This window comes from Macaca thibetana, chromosome 16 (assembly GCF_024542745.1).
Source record: "Macaca thibetana thibetana isolate TM-01 chromosome 16, ASM2454274v1, whole genome shotgun sequence".
NCBI lineage: Eukaryota > Metazoa > Chordata > Mammalia > Primates > Cercopithecidae > Macaca > Macaca thibetana.
The window spans coordinates 45374897-45395630 of NC_065593.1; the positions used below are offsets into that span (position 1 = coordinate 45374897).

Consider the following 20734-nt stretch of genomic DNA (forward strand, 5'->3'; position numbering starts at 1 on the left):
CCTTGGTTTTTGCATTTGGGGGAAACTGACACCTTGGTTTAGCCCTTAGCCAATTTTGATGTCCAAAGAAGCAGGTGCTTACCAAACCACTTGTGAGGAGGTTTGTGAAATAAGTGGTAGTTTTTTTTTTAACTATTAAAATCTAATTTTTTTTTAAAAAAAGTCCCCTCCCTTATTTCCTAGGCTTAAAGGAAATATGGTATTTTAGTCTCCTCAAAAGAGCTGGGACATGCCAAGAATTTGGAGATTTAGGAGGGTAGTGGAGCCTTGCTAAGGACTCTGAGACAGAAGGTAATTCTGTCATCTCGTGGCCAGCAAGGTGCTGTGCCAGCACCCTGCGCCAGGATGTGGCCTCTGTGGAAATAAGGCTGAGACCCAGCTGTCTCTTCATTTAAGGAAAAGAAACTGAGGCAAGTCCTCTTGTTTGATTTAGATCTAGTGAGATCCTTGCATGTCTGCCAGGGGAGAGCGAGTCAGGGGCTGCAGTTTCTGGATTGGGGTTTCCTTGGTTTCTCCTCAATCCGTTTCACTCCCTCCTTTTTTTCCCTTTGTATTTCTTTTCTGCTATTTGTGTGACTTTTTTTGTACATGGAGGAACAAGTCGGGACCCGCCAAGTCCAGAGTCTTAATGGATAACTGGTCAGAGGGAGCCGGAAAGAATGTAGAGTTTACCAAAATGCGTTGGTTGGATTCTCACATCACATTCCAGGATTTTGGGTGCTCCCAAGCCCTGTGAGTACTGGGAGCAAAGTACCACCTATGACTATTGTCCTAGAGATTAGACTCATTGAATAGGGTAGGATATGAAGAGTGATGGAAACGAATATAAAATGGGTTAAAGTTATCCCTAGGAGATAATAGAGTCCTTTACTTCAAGTTTCAAAGACTTCCTCAAGAAACAAACAAAAGCAAAACAAAAAGTAGGTCATTGGAAACAATAGGATTGGGCCTGCCATCTCCTCCATTAGGTGCTAAAAAGAAGCTATTAATAAAAAATCTATTCATCCTAGGTGTCTAGGCAGGTGTCCCAGCAGCCTCAGAGGGTGTCCCTGATAGAAGAGGGATGTGAGCCTCGGTGAGTGGTTGGAAGACTGATTTAGGAGGAAGGAGGCTTGGATTTAGATGTGGGACTGCTGCACACTTACAGAGTGAAGGAGACTAATCAGAGACTAAGCTTCTTTGTGCCTTAGTCTTCCTTAACAGTCTTTCCCTATCCCCTTTTACAGCTGACAGGAGAGTAAAAGATTACAGCACACTAAAGTACTTTGTGAGGATGGGACAAAACTTGAAAGCACAACATAAACATGAGATAGCTTTAGGGTCTCAGTAAGGAAAGAATCTAAAAGAGATTTTTGCATTGACTTCAGATGAGGGGATGGGAGAAGTAGCTCCAGGAAACCTTTCTCCTGTCACTTATCCCTCAGCCCTGGAGTCCTACTCCTTTTCCTTTGAAACAGTGATGAAGCAGCCTTTAGGATGATGAGATCCTACCCCTTATGCCAATCACTTGCTCGTCCGTGGCCCATCTGCCTCTTTGGTTATCTGTCATGTAATTTTGTAAATCCGCTTTCTAGAGTCCCTGCCTCATCACTGGACTCTAACAGACAGTTTTGGAGGACAGCATTTTGGCCTGAGCTGGCTGCTGATGTGGGTCAGAAGCTCCCAGAAATATCTGGATTGCTACCTTTTGATTTTAAACCCAGGTTAGGAAAATGAGTGGTTGAAATGCTGGTGTAGAGATAAAGTTGCACGTTTAACCCAGCGTACCTGTCACCAACTTACTAGGCAACAAGGTTGGAGGAAGGGTAAGAAAGGTTGGGCCTTCCTGAGCCTCAGAGAGAGAAAAAAAGACAAGCAGCTATGGGATCTTTACCCCAAGTGGGTGTGTTAAGCACGCATGCAAAGTCAGAACCCCTGGTAAAAGTAGAGCCAGTTGACCCTTCTTGTGAAGGTTTTTCAATTTTATTCAAATACTTAGGTGCCTGCCAATTGCCAGCCCTATGCTTTAGACATTGTGGGGGATACATAGAGCCCGCCCTTGGCCTCAGGCTGTTTGAGTTACAAATACCCTATTCCTCAAGAGAAGGTGCTCATTACTAGAAGAGTACAAAGTACTGAGGAAACAGAAAATTCCAAGACATTGCTTCCAGGGGATTCCAGTGGATGCAGAAGGCTTGGTGGAGTGGAGGCAGTAAGGCTGGTCCTGACAGACGAACAGATTTTAACCCTGGGCCCATGCAAAACCTCAGAGGAGGGAAGGCTTGGGACATGGGTGGGAAATGGTATGCAGTATAGTTTGTCTGAGATTTAGCGACTTTGAGGAAGAGTGAGGTGTAAAGGACAGGTAAGTGGGACCACATGAAGGCTTTACCTCCATCTTTGAAAGAGAGCCTTTGAAGAGGTTTAATCTAGGAATGTTAAGATCATTTAAAATGATGTGTTTTACATCAATATATATTGATTTGGAAAGATGTTTATAAGGTAAAAACATATACCAAAACAATATGTAGAGTATGATCTCATTTTAAATTGTAAAGCATATATACACACACTCCCACACACACAGAAGAGGTAAGACCTGTAAGTTTATATTTCTCATAGCATTGGTTATCTCTGGGTGTTGAGAGTTGAGGGTTTTTTGTTTGTTTATATTTATATATTTCCTGACTTTTCTACAGTTCACACTTACTGTTGTAGTTATAAATTATTCACTTGTTTTAAATAAGCACATATATGATGGCTGAGTGAGATGATGTAGAACTATGCCAGGGATTAGATAAAAACACACAGTAAAAGTTGGCCATATAGTAACATTTTTGATATCCAAATTGGAGAGGAATCCCTCAAATGTTCAAAAATACAGGAATGGGTTGGGTGTGGTGGCTCATGCCTGTAATCCCAGCACTTTGGGAGGCCGAGGCAGGAGAATCACTTGAGCCCAGGAGTTCAAGACCAGCCTGGGCAACACAGCGAGACCCTGACTCAAAAAAGACAAAGGAAAAAGAAAAGACAAAAATACGGGAATGGCTAAGCAAACTAGTGTGCATCAACCTGGAGGAATATTATACAGTCTTTTAAAATAACAAATATGTAGATCGTTAATACATGGGAAAAGGTATATGAAATAGGTGGAACCAGGCAGAACATAATGTAGCACATTTCCTACTGATTACAACTATGGCAAAATGTATGTAAATGCTTCAATGAATTTGGAGAATGGAGGTAGTATTGTTAGTGTCCTTTTTTTTTTTTCATTTTTTCTTGAGATGGAGTCTTGCTCTGTTGCCCAGGCTGGAGTGCAGTGGCATGATCTCAGCTCACTGTAACCTCCACCTCCTGGGTTCAAGCAATTCTCCTGTCTCAGCCTCCCGAGTAGCTGGGATTACAGGTGCACACCATCACGCCTGGCTAATTTTTGTATTTTTAGTAGAGACGAGGTTTCACCGTATTGGTATGTTAGTTTCTTTTTTTTTTTTAACTGTAGTAAAATATATACTTACTATTTTAACCATAAAAGCTTATGTTCACTGGCATTACATACATTTACAGTGTTGTGCAACCATAACCAGGGTCCACTTCTAGAACCTGAATTTCATCATCCCAGAGACTGTGTATCCATTAAACAGTAACTCCTACTCCTCCTCCTCCTCTTAAGCCCTTGGTAAAGTCTATTCTATTTTTTTGTCCCTATGAATTTGCCTATTCTAGATACCTCAAGAAAAACACAGTATTTGTCCTTTTGCCTTGCTTACTTAACTCAGCCTCATCTGTATTGTAGCGTGTGTCAGAATTGCCTTCCTTTTGAAGACTGAATAGTATTCCACAGTATGGACATGGTGCATTTGTTTGTTCATGGATGCTTAGGTTGCTCCCACCTTTTGGCTATTGTGAAAAATGCTTCAAGTCCCTGCTTTTGGTTCTTTGTGGGTATATACCTAGGAGTGGAATTGCTGGGTCATATGGTAATTCTATGTTTCACTTTTTGAGGAACTGCCAACCTTTTAGTGTCTTTTTAATATAAAGTTCTTCAGGTTTATTTATACCTCCTAGTTCTTTTTGCTGTGCTAAATACACATGAATTATTAAGGGATTACTACAGATGTGAAAGCATTTTGTTCTGTTTAAAAGAAAGAGCCTTTTTTATATATATATATATATATATATATATATATATATATATATATTTTTTTTTTTTTTTTTTTTTTTTTGAGAGACAGAATCTCGCTCTGTTGCCCAGGCTGGAGTGTGGTAGTGTGGTCTCGGCTTACTGCAAGCTCTGCCTCCCAGGTTCACGCCATTCTCCTGCCTCGGCCTCGCAAGTAGCTGGGACTACAGGCGCCTGCTACCATGCCTGGCTAATTTTTTTTTTTTTTTTTTTTTTTTTTTTTTTTGAGGCGGAGTCTCGCTCTGTCGCCCAGGCTGGAGTGCTGTGGCCGGATCTCAGCTCACTGCAAGCTCCGTCTCCCGGGTTCCCGCCATTCTCCTGCCTCAGCCTCCCGAGTAGCTGGGACTACAGGCGCCCGCCACCTCGCCCGGCTAGTTTTTTGTATTTTTTAGTAGAGACGGGGTTTCACCGTGTTAGCCAGGATGGTCTCGATCTCCTGACCTCGTGATCCGCCCGTCTCGGCCTCCCAAAGTGCTGGGATTACAGGCTTGAGCCACCGCGCCTGGCCGACCTGGCTAATTTTTTTGTATTTTTAGTAGAGACGGGGTTTCACCGTGTTAGCCAGGATGGTCTCGATCTCCTGACCTCATGATCCGCCTGCCTTGACCTCCCAAAGTGCTGTGGTTACAGGCATCAGCCACTGCGCCCGGCCATAGATCTTAAGATAGTAGAGTGTTTTGAATGTGGCCATGGAAAACAGGGTCAACTTAGATGATTGCAACTTCCAAATGATTCCAGTACGCTTACATTTTTATCCACAGTTTCAACTTTTACCTCCTTCTAGAAAGCTTTAACCAAAGTAAAAATAAATGAATGGATTTATTTATTTAATTTATTTTTTGAGACAGAGTCTTCCTCTGTTACCCAGGCTGGAGTGCAGTGGTGCAATCTTGGCTTACTGCAGCTTCCACCTCCCAGGTTCAACCAATTCCGTGCCTCAGCCTCCTGAGTAGCTGGGATTACAGGCACCTGCCACTATTCCTGGCTAATTTTTGTATTTTTGGTAGAGACGGGGTTTCACCATGTTAGCCAGGCTGGTCTCAAACTCCTGACCTCAAGTGACCTGCCAGCCTCCCATAGTGCTGGGATTACAAGCGTGAGCCACCACCTATGAATGGATTTATAATTGCTTTATTTTTGTCCCATTTATATAGAAATCAAAGACAGAGGAGACAACCAAAAAATCTGGATGTTTCCGTAAACTAGATTCCTCAATCCTCGATAATTGAAAGTAGTTCCAATATGTCAGCCACCGGGGTTCCCCAGGGAGCTAACCAGTCCTGAAGGAAGTACGAAGAGGAACAGGAGGCCTTCAGTTAAGGGGATGAATTTGTGCAGTGCCTAAGCCCTGCAAAGGTGCTGGAGGAAGAAGGGCAGGAGATAAAAGACAGAAGAAAATTTGTTTTTTATCCACTTAGAGTTTTATCTTTAATGATGGGAAACAGTGCTGCTCTCAGGAAACTCAGTGTGGAGATCTAGGAGTTCATGGTTCATAGTCCATTAGGGGTAGGAAAAGGATAGAGGACATTTAAAAAGTAATGTCCAAGTCCAAAGTAAAATGGTATAAATTGTTTCCCATGATAAAGGCTGGCTGAGTAGGTCAGGAAAGCTCTTGTCAGACCATATGTGCTGTTTCAGGCTGCTTCAAATTCTTTTAGGACAGTGGTGGTTATGAGTGAAGACTGGGCAGGCAGGCCATCTCTTAGAGGAGGAAGGTGATTGCCACGTCTCCTTCCTCCATGCTGATGGCAAGGTGTGCGGGCTGTGTTCTCTTGTAGCCAGCGTCCCATGCTCGGTGGCCCCAGAAAAGTCAGTGTCTAGGCCTCAGCCACTTCAGGTCCGGCGTACATTCTCCCTGGACACCATCCTCAGCTCCTACCTTCTGGGCCAGTGGCCACGAGATGCTGATGGGGCCTTCACCTGCTGCACCAATGACAAGGCCACCCAGGTAATGAAGCTCTCTCCTGATGGGATAAGGGATAAGGATGGGGTGGGAGAGCTGGCTGAGGAGGCCTTTGGTCTTCCTCAAATCATTGTGATAATTTGTCTTGGGTTTTGGTTGTACATATTATCCACGTAATGTCTTATCTTCCTGAGACAGAGTCTCCTTTTGTCACCCAGGCTGGAGTGCAGTGGTGCGATCTTGGCTCACTGCAACCTCTGCTTCCCGGGTTCAAGTGATTTTCGTGCCTCATCCTCCCAAGTGGCTGGGATTACAGGTGCCTGCCACCACACCCTGCTAATTTACCACCCTGTTTTTCTTTGTAAACATACACGGAAATGAGTTTGCATTCCACCTGCCTGGTGGAAGAGAGAAGTCAATCTGGGTTTTTCAGTTTAGCTTTGAGTATTTGTGTTGGTGTAATCAACAGCTGACTTTAGAGTTTATTCTAGCTTTTTAAAAAATTAAGATTTAGGCCGGGTGCAGTGACTCACACCTATAATCTCAGCACTTTGGGAGGCCTAGGCAGGCGGATCACCTGAGGTCAAGAGCTCGAAACTAGCCTGGCTAACATGGCAAAACCCCATCTCTACTAAAAATACAAAAATTAGCTGGGCGTGGTGGTGGGCCCCTGTAATCCCAGCTACTCGGGAGGCTGAGGCAGGAGAACCGCTTGAACCCCGGAGGGCGAGGTTGCAGTGAGCTGAGATCGCGCCATTGCACTCCAGCCTGGGCAACAGAGCGAGACTCTGTCTCAAATAAAATAAATAAATAAAATAAATGAGATTTACCTTGCTAAAATTAAACCAAGGCCAACATTCTATTGAGTTTGTATTTCCCAAAGAAGTGGCCAAAAAGTACACTGAGCCAGAAGAGATCCCGCTGGAGCCATAGGAATGGGAAGTTCTCAGATAATGGGGAATTCTTCCTTGCCAGCAGCCCCGTCTGGGATTTCAGTGTGCCCATTCAAGGACTGGGGAGCCAGCTTCCTCTCCTTCAGTATTTTCATTAAGACAGCCTTTTCATTAAGAATCCCAAGCTTGGAAAGAATCTCTGCAGATCATCCAGTTCATTTATCAATTTTTGGATAAGCTAGCATCGGACTGAGCAGGAACCCCTCTCATATGTGAAATTATACAGACATTTCTTAATCTGATTCAGGACTGCATTCTTAGCAGCTAAGTTGTTAAGAGTCAAATCTCCCTTTTCATGCAGTTTAAACACACTCTTGTTCATCTTCAGAGCAAATGAGTTATTTCGAGATAGGCAGAAACAGGGTGGCCAGGACGTGAGGGTCTGAGTCAGCCCTTCATCCTGGGGGACATCAGGCAATTCAGCTCTTCCTTTGCAAACTGGGTGGAGAGTGCCTGGTCTGCCTCCGTGTAGGTGGCATGATGGCCAAATGACACGTGAAAGTGCTTGGTACTTCTTTTGACCACATCATGTCAGTTTCTTTCCTTTATTTATTTTGTTAATGCGATCCATTTTCAAATGTCGTTAGTGAATGTTTGAATGCCCAGTACTGTTCTTGGCATGTTGGAATGAAGAATAAGGAAATGAGGACAAGATTTGGCCTCTATGAGTCTGGATTCCAGTTCTATGAGGGCCAGTGAACAGACAGCCAAGGGATGAGATGGAGCCAAATATCTGGCGAAGTTTAAAGAAGGGGAATTCTCATGGGAATACCCCACCTTGAACCAACAAGAATTTGCTGCAGTTAAAATCATGGCCCTCTTTGGATCTACAAATAGACTGTGAAAGGAGAATACCCTCCAGGAAGGAGAGAGACTAGGCTTCCTTCCTGGGAGCCCTGAGCACTGCCATTCCCTTTATCCTTTGGAAAAGGCAAGTAGGATAAATTATGCTTCCTCCTCACAGGCCTGGGAGCACACACAACTTTGTCTTTTGATGGGAGTGCTTAGTCCAGATATGTTTGTAGTCAAGGAGGGCTTCCTGGAGGAACAGGACTTGAGATTCCTTTGAGTGTGCAAGCCCATTATTCCATCCCTGTTTGTCAGATGGCAGGCTTCTGTGTAGCCCACCTGTTTCTGCCTCTGTCATTTCCTGCTTTCAACCTTTTAGGAAGTCACCATCCCACTCCTCAGATAGCTTTCTCTTTGTCAACTCAAAGCAGGGTTGGCCTCAGATGTTCCCTGGCTGGGTTTAGAGGCATGGGCCCTAGGCTGTGTGTTTTTGCTTAGGCTCCAGCTGCAGGCCAGATCTTTTATATAACAAGTCTGGGCTTCTTGCCACAGCAAGACAGAGGTCAGCGATGAGCCTCTGTGGGTCTGGCAAGGCCAAGCCATGCAGCTTTCCTCTTTCCCTGGGATGGGCTCCAGCCCTCGAGGAACTCTTAGCAACCTGTCAATATTGTGGCCGCAGTCAGGAGATGGAGAATTCTGATCAACCTAGGCATCCAAACCAAAATATGCACTCTACCCATCTTTCATTCCTGGTCTTCTGGGAATTTGCTGCTTCTAGGTTTTGGGCTCCATTCAAATTCCTGCTTAAGCCCCCTGGCCTGGTCCAAGCTACCCTCTTCAACACTAGTATTACACTGTGGAGGTCTGAGGCTTACCTGACATATTCCTAAGTAACTGGCGTTCCTTTCCTACTGAGCACTGGGATATCACCCAGAAAGGACTGGAGAGGAAAGAGAGGTTTGACTGGGAAGATAAGAAGGTGTAAGGGAAGGGAGGGTGGCAGGATCTACCAAAGTCCTTGAAAGCTTTTAAGCTGTTAAAAATGGACTAATACGGCCAGGTGTGGTAGCTCATGCCTATAATCCCAGCACTTTGGGAGGCCGAGGCAGGCGGATCACAAGGTCAGGAGATCAAGACCATCCTGGCCAACATGGTGAAACCCCATCTCTACTAAAAATACAAAAATTAGCTGGGTATGGTGGCTCACACCTGTAGTCCCAACTACTTGGGAGGCTGAGACAGGAGAATCGCTTGAACCCGGGAGGCAGAGGTTGCAGTAAACCGAGATCATGCCACTGCACTCCAGCCTGGCAACAAAGCGAGACTCCGTGTCCAAAAAAAAAAAAAAAGACTAATGCCAGAACTTTTTCCCAGTTGCCTTAAGTCGGGGGTGGGGCTGTTCCTACCCCTGCCCTTTCTCTCCTAGTCATACCAATGTAGTAGTTATTTTCTGCTTCATCCTCCCTCACTGGCGGGCACTCACTACTACTGTCCTACTTGCCTAACCTCCCTCCACCCAGAGCCAGCAGCCCTGGCATTCCCAGGGCATGCCTTGCAGTGAGGTCAGCAGCTGCAGTTATGGTTCAGGCTAAGCAACTCCTTCGTCTGAATCCCTAAGAGGAGACCAGGGCCCTGCCCATTGCAAGCCAGCTTCAGATCTAGGCAGCAAGCATGGAACACCTGCTGTCTAGATAGCTGGGCATGCCACAGACTTGAGGCTTCTTCACAGGGTAGAAGACGGAGCAAAAAGCTCTCAGTTCTTGAATATAGCCCAGTAGTGCCAACAATCTCATCCTATTATCTCCTTCCTTCCTCGTTGTGTTTTAAGATCTTAGGTGGTTACAAAGGATTGTCCTCAGGCCATTTACAGTCTGACATGGAGAGCTGGGTTACCCAAATATTTGGAGCAAGGAAAGAGGAAGGGTGTGGATATATGTTATTTGGGATATTGGTTGTTTTTGGGAGGAGGATGTGTGAACATGGTAATTGGGGAAAATGTGCTTTGGAGAAGCTGCATGTTTTGAGCAATGGGAGAGATGACCAGGTCAGTTGGTAAACTAGAGCTGGCCACTGATTGCTTTGTGTTGGCCGCTCCTAGTGGCTGGGCCCAGGCCAGGATGGGTGAGGGCAGTAGATGCTGGTAGCTGCAGTTACCCCTCTTCCTTCGTGCTGTGCAAACCTTTGAGTCTTCTTGTACTTTTCTGGAGGGAGGAAGTGGTCTCATCACAGCTGGAATGACTGTTTGAGCAGAGTTCCCCTGTTGGTCTCATCCTGCTGACGGACAGGACTCTGGGAACCTGCCCTGCCCAGCCCAGCCCCCCATTCTACTCATCCCCAGCCCCATTCCCTCTGCATTCCCTAGGTAAGGTGGGGAAGCTTCTACGATAGGATCTTTTTCTTTAGCCCCAATTTACCCTTTGGAAAAAAAAAAAAGCTTAAGTCTTGACAAACCACATGGAGTGTGAGGAAGGCCAGAGGTGAAGGTTGTGAGGAAGGCCAGAGGTGAAGGTTGTGAGGAAGGCCAGAGGTGAAGGTTGTGAGGAAGGCCAGAGGTGAAGGTTGTGAGGAAGGCCAGAGGTGAAGGTTGTGAGGAAGGCCAGAGGTGAAGGTTGTGAGGAAGGCCAGAGGTGAAGGTTGTGAGGAAGGCCAGAGGTGAAGGTTGTGAGGAAGGCCAGAGGTGAAGGTTGTGAGGAAGGCCAGAGGTGAAGGTTGTGAGGAAGGCCAGAGGTGAAGGTTGTGAGGAAGGCCAGAGGTGAAGGTTGTGAGGAAGGCCAGAGGTGAAGGTTGTGAGGAAGGCCAGAGGTGAAGGTTGTGAGGAAGGCCAGAGGTGAAGGTTGTGAGGAAGGCCAGAGGTGAAGGTTGTGAGGAAGGCCAGAGGTGAAGGTTGTGAGGAAGGCCAGAGGTGAAGGTTGTGAGGAAGGCCAGAGGTGAAGGTTGTGAGGAAGGCCAGAGGTGAAGGTTGTGAGGAAGGCCAGAGGTGAAGGTTGTGAGGAAGGCCAGAGGTGAAGGTTGTGAGGAAGGCCAGAGGTGAAGGTTGTGAGGAAGGCCAGAGGTGAAGGTTGTGAGGAAGGCCAGAGGTGAAGGTTGTGAGGAAGGCCAGAGGTGAAGGTAGGCATGCTCGCTGGGAAGACTTCTCTTCCTGTGTCTTTCCCCTACCTGTGTACTATCCTCCCTATTTTCCCAAACCAGCGCCCCAACAGTGATGACACACAATTCAGTCTGACCATCATGGACCTTTGAAAAATGTTTTTCTTTGTGGGTGTGGGGGCCTGGGCACACTGCCTGTTTTCCAGATTGGCGAACAGGACCAGTTGTTCAGCATAGTTTGACAACAGTACCGAACATTTGAAAATGGGGCCATGATGGAAAATCTGAGGGTAGCATAGTCACTGTAGGGCCAGAGATGGTAGCCTTGGCCACTTGCAGCCAGTTTTCAGTGCTGACCAGCAGACCACCCTCAGAGCCTTTTCCGGCCTTTTTGTTTGGCCGGAGACCTAAGGGACTGATTCCCTGCAGAATTGCAGTTGAACACGTAGCCCTGATGGTCCACACCAGGCCAAGCACCATGCTGCTTGACAGTCCTGTGCAGGGATAGTGGGTTACGTTTCCAGGGCCTAGCCCAGCTCCACACATGGAGCTTACTCAGGTGCCAAGGTCACTGGAGACAGTGAGGGCCAGGACTTTGCTGCCTGTGGTCATGGAGTCTAGGTAGAAACTTTTGGGCTGGAGGCTGAGAGATTCCAGTTTGGAGGGTTTTCAGCTTCATCCCACCCCTCCTCCTGATTATATTAGATGGCTCTTTGGGAAACTGTCTTCCACCCCCATGCCCAGCTGTCCTTCCACATGTTGCTCTGGGATCTCAATCCCAGGCAAGGCTTCCTTGGTCTGGCCACATCCAGTTTTGCATAATCTGAGTATCATCTGCACAGCTGGCCCATGCCACTCATGGTCAGAAGCTGCCCTATTTGTCCCTCAGCTGCTCCCACTGGGCCAGGGTGTCAAATCTGTTCCAGTACATGACTCCCCCTGACAAACAACTTTTTGTTCTTTTTTTTTTTTTTGAGACAGAGTCTCACCCTGTCACCCAAGCTAGAGTGCAGTGGCTCAATCTTGGCTCACTGCAAGCTCCGCCTTCCAGGTTCAAGCAATTCTCCTGCCTCAGCCTCCCAAGAAGCTGGGATTACAGACATGTGCCATCATGCCTGGCCGATTGTTTTGTATTTTTAGTAGAGACGGGGTTTCACCATGTTGACCAGGCTGGTCTTGACTCCTGACCTCAAGTGATCTGCCCGCTTCAGCCTCCCAAAGTGCTGGGATTACAGGCATGAGTCACCACGCCCAGCGACAAACATGACTTTTTGGTCTGCTGAGCTCCAGCTCTACCCTGCTTCCAAAGGGTCATCTAGAATGACTGAGCAGCATGGCTTGACCCCCCTATTGTGGCCAGGTTAGTTTTTTCTTTTTCTTTTTTTTTTTTTTTTTTTTTGAGACAGGGTCTCGCTCTGTTGCCCAGGCTGGAGTGCAATGGTATGATCATGACTCACTGCAGCCTCGAACTTCTGGGTGCAAGTGGTCCTCCTGCCTCAGCCTCCCTAGTAGCTGGGACTACAGATACGCATCACCATAAATGGCTAATTTAAAATTATTTCTTTTATAGAGATAGGGTCTCGCTATGTTGCCCAGGCTGGTTTTGAACTCCTGGCCTCAAGCAGCCCTCCTGCCTTGGCCTCCCAAGGTGCTGGGATTATAGGCATGAGCCACCACACCTGGCCAGGTTAGCTCTTTGAAGGGGAGCTTTTCTTGGCTGTGACTTTTCTGTGCTCCATAGTGAGACGCAGAAGAGGAGTCCTATCCAACCTTGGGCACTGGAAACTGGGGCATGGTCCCTACTTTGGGCATTCCCAGTTTAGGAGGGGCTATAGTCCACACCTGTGTACACTCCTGCCTTGAGAATACTCCATGTTGGGCGGGCCCGGTAGCTAATTCCTGTAATCCCAGCACTTTAGGAGGCTGAGGCGGGCGGATCGGATCACCTTAGGTCAGGAGTTCAAGACCAACCTGACCAACATGAAACCCTGTCTCTACTACAAATACAAAATTAGCCAGGCGTAGTGGCACGTGCCTGTAATCCCAGCTACTTGGGACGCTGAGGCAGGAGAATCGCTTGAACCCACGAGGCAGAGGTTTCAGTGAGCCAAGATCGCGCCATTACACTCCAGCCCGGGCAACAAGGGTGAAACTCCCATCACATAAATAAATTAAATAAATAAATAAATAAATAAATAAATACTTGATGTCAGCATGTCAACAACTTCAAACACAGGATAACCTACTGCATTAGGTTTCTGAGGCTGCTTTAACAAATTACCTCAAACTTAGTGGCTTAAAACCACAGAAATGTATTCTTTCACAGTTCTGGAGACCTGAAGTCCAAGTTCTGTTCCACTGGACTGAGATCAAGGTGTTGGCAGGGCCATTCTCTCCCAAGAGGTTCCTGGGGAGAGTCTGTTGCTTGCACTTCTAGCTTCTGGTGGCTGCTGGCACTCTTTGGCTTGCAGCCACATCGCTCAAGTCTCTGCCTCTGTGGTCATATCGCTTTATCCTCTTCAGTGTGCATACATCTAATCTCCCTCTTCCTCTTTCTTATTTAAGGATATTTGTAATGGTATTTAGGGTCCACCCAGATAATTTTGGATAATCTCAAGATCCTTAATACATCTGCAAAACTTTTACTATACAAGGTAACATTTATAGGTTCCTCATCTTTGAGGAGCCATTTTTTAACCTGTTACTGCATCTCCTGACATACTCTGCTCCAGCCACACTGGCCTCTTTATCATTCTCAAACATGCCAGGCTCATTGCCGCCACAGGGCCTTTGCACTGGCTGTTCCCTCTGTCTGGATTACTCTTACCTCAGATACCCACATGACTCACTCCCTCATCTCCTTCGTGTTTTTATGCAGATGTTAGTTTTTCATTGGGGGCCTCCCTGACATTTCCAATTGTATCCCCCACCCAGCATTCCTATCACTTTTCTTTGCTGTATTTTTCTCCTTGGCACTTACCACTGTTTAAACTTTCTCCCCAATGAGAAAATAAACTCAGAAGGGACAAGTGTTTGTGTTGTTTTATACATGGTTGTATGGCCAGTGCCTGAAACAGTACTGGGCACACAGTGTACATTCAGCCACTATTTGTTGATTGCATGAATGATGTACACTCAGAGCCCATCTGCAAGGAGGAGACACAGAGCAGAAGAGCAGTCAGCCCAAGGCAGACAAGTTAGGAAAGGCTCCCTGACAAGAAGAATGGGAATAGTTGGCCAGGCAGGCCGTCTTAGATTGGGAAACCAGGCTTGGAGGTTGGAGGTAAGAAAAAGGAGAGGGAGATGGGTTTGCTTGGGAGGACAGAGAGCCAAGGATGGAGAGCCCATGGGATGAAGGGTCAGCTGGTGAATTCTATGGCCAAGGGTTGAGTGTTGACACAAAGCAATGGCCTTAGTAGTATAGTTTACACAAAGAACGCAGTGGTTGGTGGAAGACGTTGCTGAGCAGAGAGAGGTGGGGGTCACCTGCATTGAGAGAGGAGATGACCCTAGCTGCTATGATTTTCACATCCCTTTCTTTTTCTTTTTCTTTTTTTTTTTTTTTTTTCTTGAGACAGTCTTGCTGTGTCGCCCAGGCTGGAGTGCAGTGGCACAATCTCAGCTCACTGCAACCTCCACCTCCTGAGTTCAAGCAGTTCTCGTGCCTCAGCCACCTGAATAGCTGGGATTACAGGCACCCAGCTAATTTTTCTATTTTTAGTAGAGACGGGGTTTCACCATGTTTGCCAAGCTGGTCTCGAACCCTTGACCTCAAGTGATCCATCCGCCTCAGTCTCCCATAGTGTTGGGATTCCAGGCATGAGCCACCACCCGCAGCCTCACATCTTTTAAAGTCCTGTGCTAGCCTGCATTTCTCTTTCCACCCTCTCGCATATCCCAGAAGAGGTACTTGAAGAGTTTGCAAGAGATGTTAGTAGTACCCATGGCAGCCTGAACGTGGCTGTTTTTTCCTCTCTGTTATCACCCACCTATGAGTATAGTATCTTCCCTGAGGAAGGGAAATGGGCAGAATTGTCCCTTTAGCTTTTGTCATCCCTCTATAGCCTCTGCCACCTTCCAGGGACAACAGCTTTGCGTGGGGAGTGCGGGGCTCAGCTTTGATTAGCAGAGGTAGTGATCGTTAGAGTTGGTCCTGGAGCCTTGAGGGGAGGATCCTTTGTGTGTCTGCTGGGTGGAGGTGGCTGAGAGAGATGGGCTTCCTCCTCACTTTTCAGTGCATGCACCAGCCTTTTCTGAGGCTTTGTCTGGTAGCACCCTGGTTTAGAGAGACACGGGCATTTGGAAGTAGCTTTCCATATACTGACAGAGCCAGCTTCATCTTGAGGGCTTTAGGGTTTGTGCTGAAGATTTGGGCCTGAAGGATATGCCGTCTGCCCTTTTCCTAAAGAAGGGAATTGTGGGGAAATGGATCTCTGGATGCTTTATTTAGCATTTGTCAATTCCTCTGTTACCTACTTACTCGTGATGCTCATCAGAACAAGAAAGTTAGGGCAGTTGTCTCTCCCTGGCTATGTTGCATGGCCCAGTAAAGGTGCTGATCCATGAGCAGCTGGGAGAAGGAAGAGCCAGGGAGCCCCAATCCCCAGTGGCCCCTCTCCACTGCAGCTGTCACATACTGCTCTCACAAGCTTGCTCAGACTCCCCCGCCGAGCTCCTCTTAGCAGCTGTTGGGTGGCGAGTAGTTGGTTTTTTTTTCCCCGTCCTCCCCCTTTTCTGTTTGCAACAACCTCTCGGGGGAGGTCAGCAGATCTCTTGGAGGAGACAGTTCCCAGGCCCTCATGTTTTTGGCAGCCTGTGCTTGTGCACAGAAGTTAGAGAGGAACTGGTTCCACTGGAGCGTTCCCCCCTTGGGCCCCTCCCTTGGAATGGAAGTAGGGATACTGGTGGTGGGGAGGGATCTGGGCCTCTTTGGTCTCATGCTTAGAGCCAACAGCTTCCTCCCTTGGGTGGGGGCTCAGGAAGTAGTCGTGCAACTCTCCCTGCCTCCATCTTGGACATTCTGTCTTCGGTGCAGCAAGGGAGAGGAGATGCAGACTGAGGGCCCTGTTTTTATGAGGGCTGGGCAGGCCCAGGAGGAAAAGGAGTGATAAGGCCAAGAGGGATCAGGAATCAGGGATGGATTCAGAACTGTGGCTCTCTCCTTTCTGAAAATGTCTCCTTCCTGCTTATTTGCAGCCGGGGTGGGGGTCGGGGGAGCAACACTTACTCCATGTGCAGGGAAAAATGAGGCACTGCACTATATAGGAGTCCCCTGCTTTGGTCAAGGGACCTATGTTGACCTTTTTCCTGTTTTGCCAGTTAATAATCCCTTAATGCACTCCTATATATTAACTTGTTTTTATTGAGCTCCCAGGAACCTGGGCCTGTGCTAGACATGTAGAGGGCGAGAGAATAAAGAGTGCCAGTGATTCCCTGAGCCTGAGCCTATATTCTCTTGGAGCTGGTTGGGATAGGAGTGGCAATACTTGTCCTCACCACTGAGGATCAGCTGGAATAACTGGGATATCATACATGTACAGTACTCAGAAAAGAGTAAAGAGGAGGTTGGCCCTGTTGGGTCATCAGGGAACGTTTGCTGGAGGATGTGAACTGGGAAGGAGGCAGTGCAGGTGGAGAGGCCTGAAGAAGAACACCGACTGAGAGTGTTCAGAGGTTGATGAGCAGAGGAGAGAAGGGCTCAAAGGGCCATCACCTCTACCCAGAAAACAGTGTGCCTGTTCCCCAGTGCCTGCCGAAGAAGCTGCTCTGTCTCACTGTGTTTCTCTCCCTGCAGACGCCCCTGTCTTGGCAAGAGCTAGAAGGTGAGTGTGCCAGCTCCTGTGCACACAAGCGCTCAGCATCCTGGGGCAGCACAGACCACCGAAAAGAGGTAGCTACCCACTTTGACTCCCTGCCTAGGGTAGCGGCTTCTTCTTGATCCCCTAGTACCATGTGATGCATCTCCTCCACAGTGGAGGCACACTGCTCACCTCTCCTGTCTTGACCTGGCCTTTTCCTGATGAGATGGCTCCTTCCTAGCTGACTTCCACTCTCCAAGTGGCCAGGTCTAAGGAGCCCAGACCCTTCTGCTAGGAAGGGGCTTGGCCAGAGGCTGCTAGTGCCTTTCAGCAGCAAGCACAGGGCTGGAGCCACCATTGTTCTCGCTTTACTTTGGGGTTGGATCCAGATAAGCAGCTCAGAGACTGGAGGAAGACAGGGAGGGAGTTCCTGGGAATTAGGAGCTCCCAGTCTCATTTACTTCTTAACTATTCATCTTTTTTTTTTTTTTTTTTTTTTTTTTTTGAGACGGGGTCTCGCTCTGTCACCCAGGCTGGAGTGCAGTGGCCAGATCTCAGCTCACTGCAAGCTCCGCCTCCCGGGTTCACGCCATTCTCCTGCCTCAGCCTCCCGAGTAGCTGGGACTACAGGCGCCCGCCACCTCGCCCGGCTAGTTTTTTGTATTTTTTAGTAGAGACGGGGTTTCACCGGGTTAGCCAGGATGGTCTCGATCTCCTGACCTTGTGATCCACCCGTCTCGGCCTCCCAAAGTGCTGGGATTACAGGCTTGAGCCACCGCGCCCGGCCAGTCTTTTTTTTTTTTTTTTTTTGGAAGCAGAGTCTCACTGTGTTGGCCGGGCTGGAGTACAGTGGCATGATCTCAGCTCACTGCACCTTCTGCCTCCTGGGTTCAAGCGATTCTCCTGCTTCAGCCTCCCAAGTAGCTTAGATTGCAGGCACCCACAACCACACCCAGCTAATTTTTGGGTTTTTTTTTGTTTTTTTTTTTTAGTAGAGAAGGGTTTCACCATGTTGGCCAGGGTGGTGCTGAACTCCTGACCTCAGGTGATCTGCCTCCCTCAGCATCCCAAAGTGCTGGGATTACAGGCATGAGCCACCGTGCCCAGCCCTAGCCTTCTTTTCAAAAGAAGAGAAAAATAATGAAATGTTCCCAAACACTTTTTCCTGGCCCTCCCTCTCCCTCAGGAGTGCTCAAGTCATTGAGGTTAAGGGGAGAAAGCCGTAGGCTGGAATATTCCAGGGGTCCCCATCAGCTCCTCCTGACATGCTCTGTGGCACCTTCTGAGAGGGTCAACTCGATAGGACTCACCCTGTACCCCTTTACAAGAGGAAGTTGCTTCTGCCCTCTGTTGCTGAGAACAGTGAGAAAATATGAAGTGAATACGTTGAGAGCTTAAGACGGGGAAATAAAAAATATTTAAACTTTTCAATGGTCAGAGTAAGTTATTCGCACTAAGAATGGGGAGATGTGGTATGAGTGACCCACAATAGCATATCGGAAAGTTCTTTCTTCTTGGATCTAGTCATAAATTTTATGGCTGTGGGCAGCAGATCTACTCTCTGAATTCCATTTAGTTTGGGCTTATATTTAAATAGCTCTTCATCCCCTGAGCATTTAACAGTTGAGGGCAAGAAGGTCCAGAATTGCACATGTGATGGGATAATATTCAAAATTGTTGATGATAATCTGTAATAGTCTCAGGATATGAAAGTCAAGACGAAATCCAGTATTCCCTTCTTGAGTGTCTATCCCTGTTCCTAGTGTAGTCTGCTTTAAACAGGGGAGAATATCCCCATCCTTCTTGGTCTCAGGGCCTTTGAGATGTGAATGTACTCTGAGGAGTGAACTGCCCTTAGCATTCAGAAACATCATCTTCCATTGCTATTTATAGATGGGTAGGGCCGGGCACGATGGCTCATGCCTGTAATCCCAGAACTTTGGGAGGCTGAGGCGGGTGGATCACGAGGTCAGGAGTTCAAGAGCAGCCTGGCCAAGATGGTGAAACCCCATCTCTATTAAAAATACAAAAATTAGCTGGGGGTGGTGGTGGGCACCTGTAATCCCAGCTACTCAGGAGGCTGAGGCAGAGAATTGCTTGAATCTGATGGAGGTGGCAGTGAGCTGAGATCGCGCCACTGCACTCCAGCCTGGGTGACAGAGCAAGACTCAGTCTCAAAAAAAAAAAAAAGAGGGGTAGTTCATGTCTTTGGAATCTGTAAAAGACAAAATGGTTTCCATGTTGTGTATTTTTAATTTTTTGGAATCCAATCCATCTAGTTAAGTGAGGTATCCAACTCATCTGAGGAACAGATCATCATAGTTTTAACACCACTGAGCTATTTTGAGATGGAAGATTAACTTCCATCCTCCTTGTATATAGCTTCATGGGCCTCTGGCAGGAGCCACTCCTTGGAAGAGGGACCCAGTGCACTTTGGCTTTCCTTAATCTGCCTCTGTCTTCCTCTTTCTGGGCTGCTAGATTTCCAAGTTGAAGCAACAACTGCAGAGGACAAAGCTGAGCCGCAGTGGGAAAGAGAAGGAGCGAGGTTCCCCACTCCCAGGGGACCACGCAGTGCGGGGAGCACTGAGGGTATGTTTTCTCCCCAGCCCTCTCCCCTTTGTTCTCCTCCATGCAGGCTCCCGATGTGGGCAGAGGTTTCCTGGATCTTGGAGCTGCCAAGCCCCCTACCACACTGCATGCTTTGTGAAGTTTTAGTCCAAACTTGGTCTTGCTGTGTGATATTGGAAGGGCTTCTTACAGTTCTGAATCTCCCTCTCTCTTCTACCCACATCCCCATATGATAGACGCAACGACTCCACAGCACACAATAGACTCTGCAAAGCTCAAACTTTTGGAGAAAACTACACTGAGTGGACCTATTGCAATTGTAACTGTCCCCAAATCACCCTTCATTCACTCAATTCTGCTGTGTAGACATGACCACTACCCCTGGTCAGAATGAATGACTGTCTAGGCTTGGTGGGGCTGTGTGTGATTTCGTCATTTGCCTCCTCCTCAGGCGTCCCCTCCCAGCTTCCCCTCAGGGTCCCCTGTCTTGCGACTCAGCCCCTGCCTGCACAGGAGCCTGGAAGGGCTCAACCAAGAGCTGGAGGAGGTGTTTGTGAAGGAGCAAGGAGAAGAAGAGCTGCTGAGGGTGAGTGGCGGCTGCACCCTGAGTGCACCCACAGTCCGTGCCTCACTTGGCCTGGGTGAGGGGAACTGGGAGTCCTGCTCTCTGGGGCCTCACAGGCTATGGCTATGCAAACAGCAGCATACAAACACCAGCCTGCAAAAGGAATGCAAATGGAGTTTATTAGTCTCAAATGGCCTTACCTGTGTCACTAGGACAGGCTTTGTGGTGGTGAGTACAAAGAGAGGGGCCCCCCCCACCGCTGGGAGGAACAGGCAGGGGTCATCTTCAGCCAAACTGCCAGCTCTCACTGTTCCCCATGTGCTTGGCACCAGCATGGGCATCTCAGTGCCTGCTGCTCCCTGCCCCTTCTCCATCTCTACCTGGTAACACGCGTGCTCCTACGCAGCCATCTCCCTGACTCCACTCCCAGGCAGAATATGTGCTACCTTTGCTGAAGTCTCAGGCATTTTTTTTTTCTTTTTGAGATGGAGTTTCACTCTTGTTGCCCAGGCTGGGGTGCAATGGTATGATCTCAGCTCACTGCAACCTCTGCCTCCCGGGTTCAAGCAGTTGTCTGCCTCAGCCTCCCCAGTAGCTGGGATTACAGGCACTTGCCACCACACCTGGCTAATTTTTTTTTTTTTTTTTTTTTTTTTTTTTTTGAGACGGAGTCTCGCTCTGTCACCCAGGCTGGAGTGCAGTGGCCGGATCTCAGCTCACTGCAAGCTCCGCCTCCCGGGTTCACGCCATTCTCCTGCCTCAGCCTCCCGCGTAGCTGGGACTACAGGCGCCCGCCACCTCGCCCGGCTAAGTTTTTGTATTTTTTAGTAGAGACAGGGTTTCACTGGGTTAGCCAGGATGGTCTCGATCTCCTGACCTCGTGATCCGCCCGTCTCAGCCTCC

The 20734-nt window shown here is 47.9% G+C and overlaps 2 protein-coding genes across 7 annotated transcripts in view; both read left to right on the plus strand.

Moving 5' to 3' along the window:
- PHB1 (prohibitin 1) overlaps positions 1-20734 on the plus strand; it is a 444080-nt gene that overhangs the window by 110703 nt on the left and 312643 nt on the right. The window lies entirely within an intron of this gene.
- FAM117A (family with sequence similarity 117 member A) overlaps positions 1-20734 on the plus strand; it is an 81317-nt gene that overhangs the window by 51274 nt on the left and 9309 nt on the right. For 4 of the 6 annotated variants that reach the window (XM_050765668.1, XM_050765664.1, XM_050765663.1 and 1 more), the window contains exons 2-5: positions 5944-6113; positions 16692-16787; positions 19177-19287; positions 19718-19852. Coding sequence is in view for 4 of the 6 variants with exons in the window: in XM_050765664.1 (XP_050621621.1) it covers positions 5944-6113; positions 16692-16787; positions 19177-19287; positions 19718-19852 (512 nt within the window). In the remaining 2 variants the exon portion in view is untranslated. The remainder of the gene's footprint in view (positions 1-5943; positions 6114-16691; positions 16788-19176; positions 19288-19717; positions 19853-20734) is intronic. The other 2 variants (XM_050765665.1, XM_050765667.1) reach the window with 2 other exon arrangements.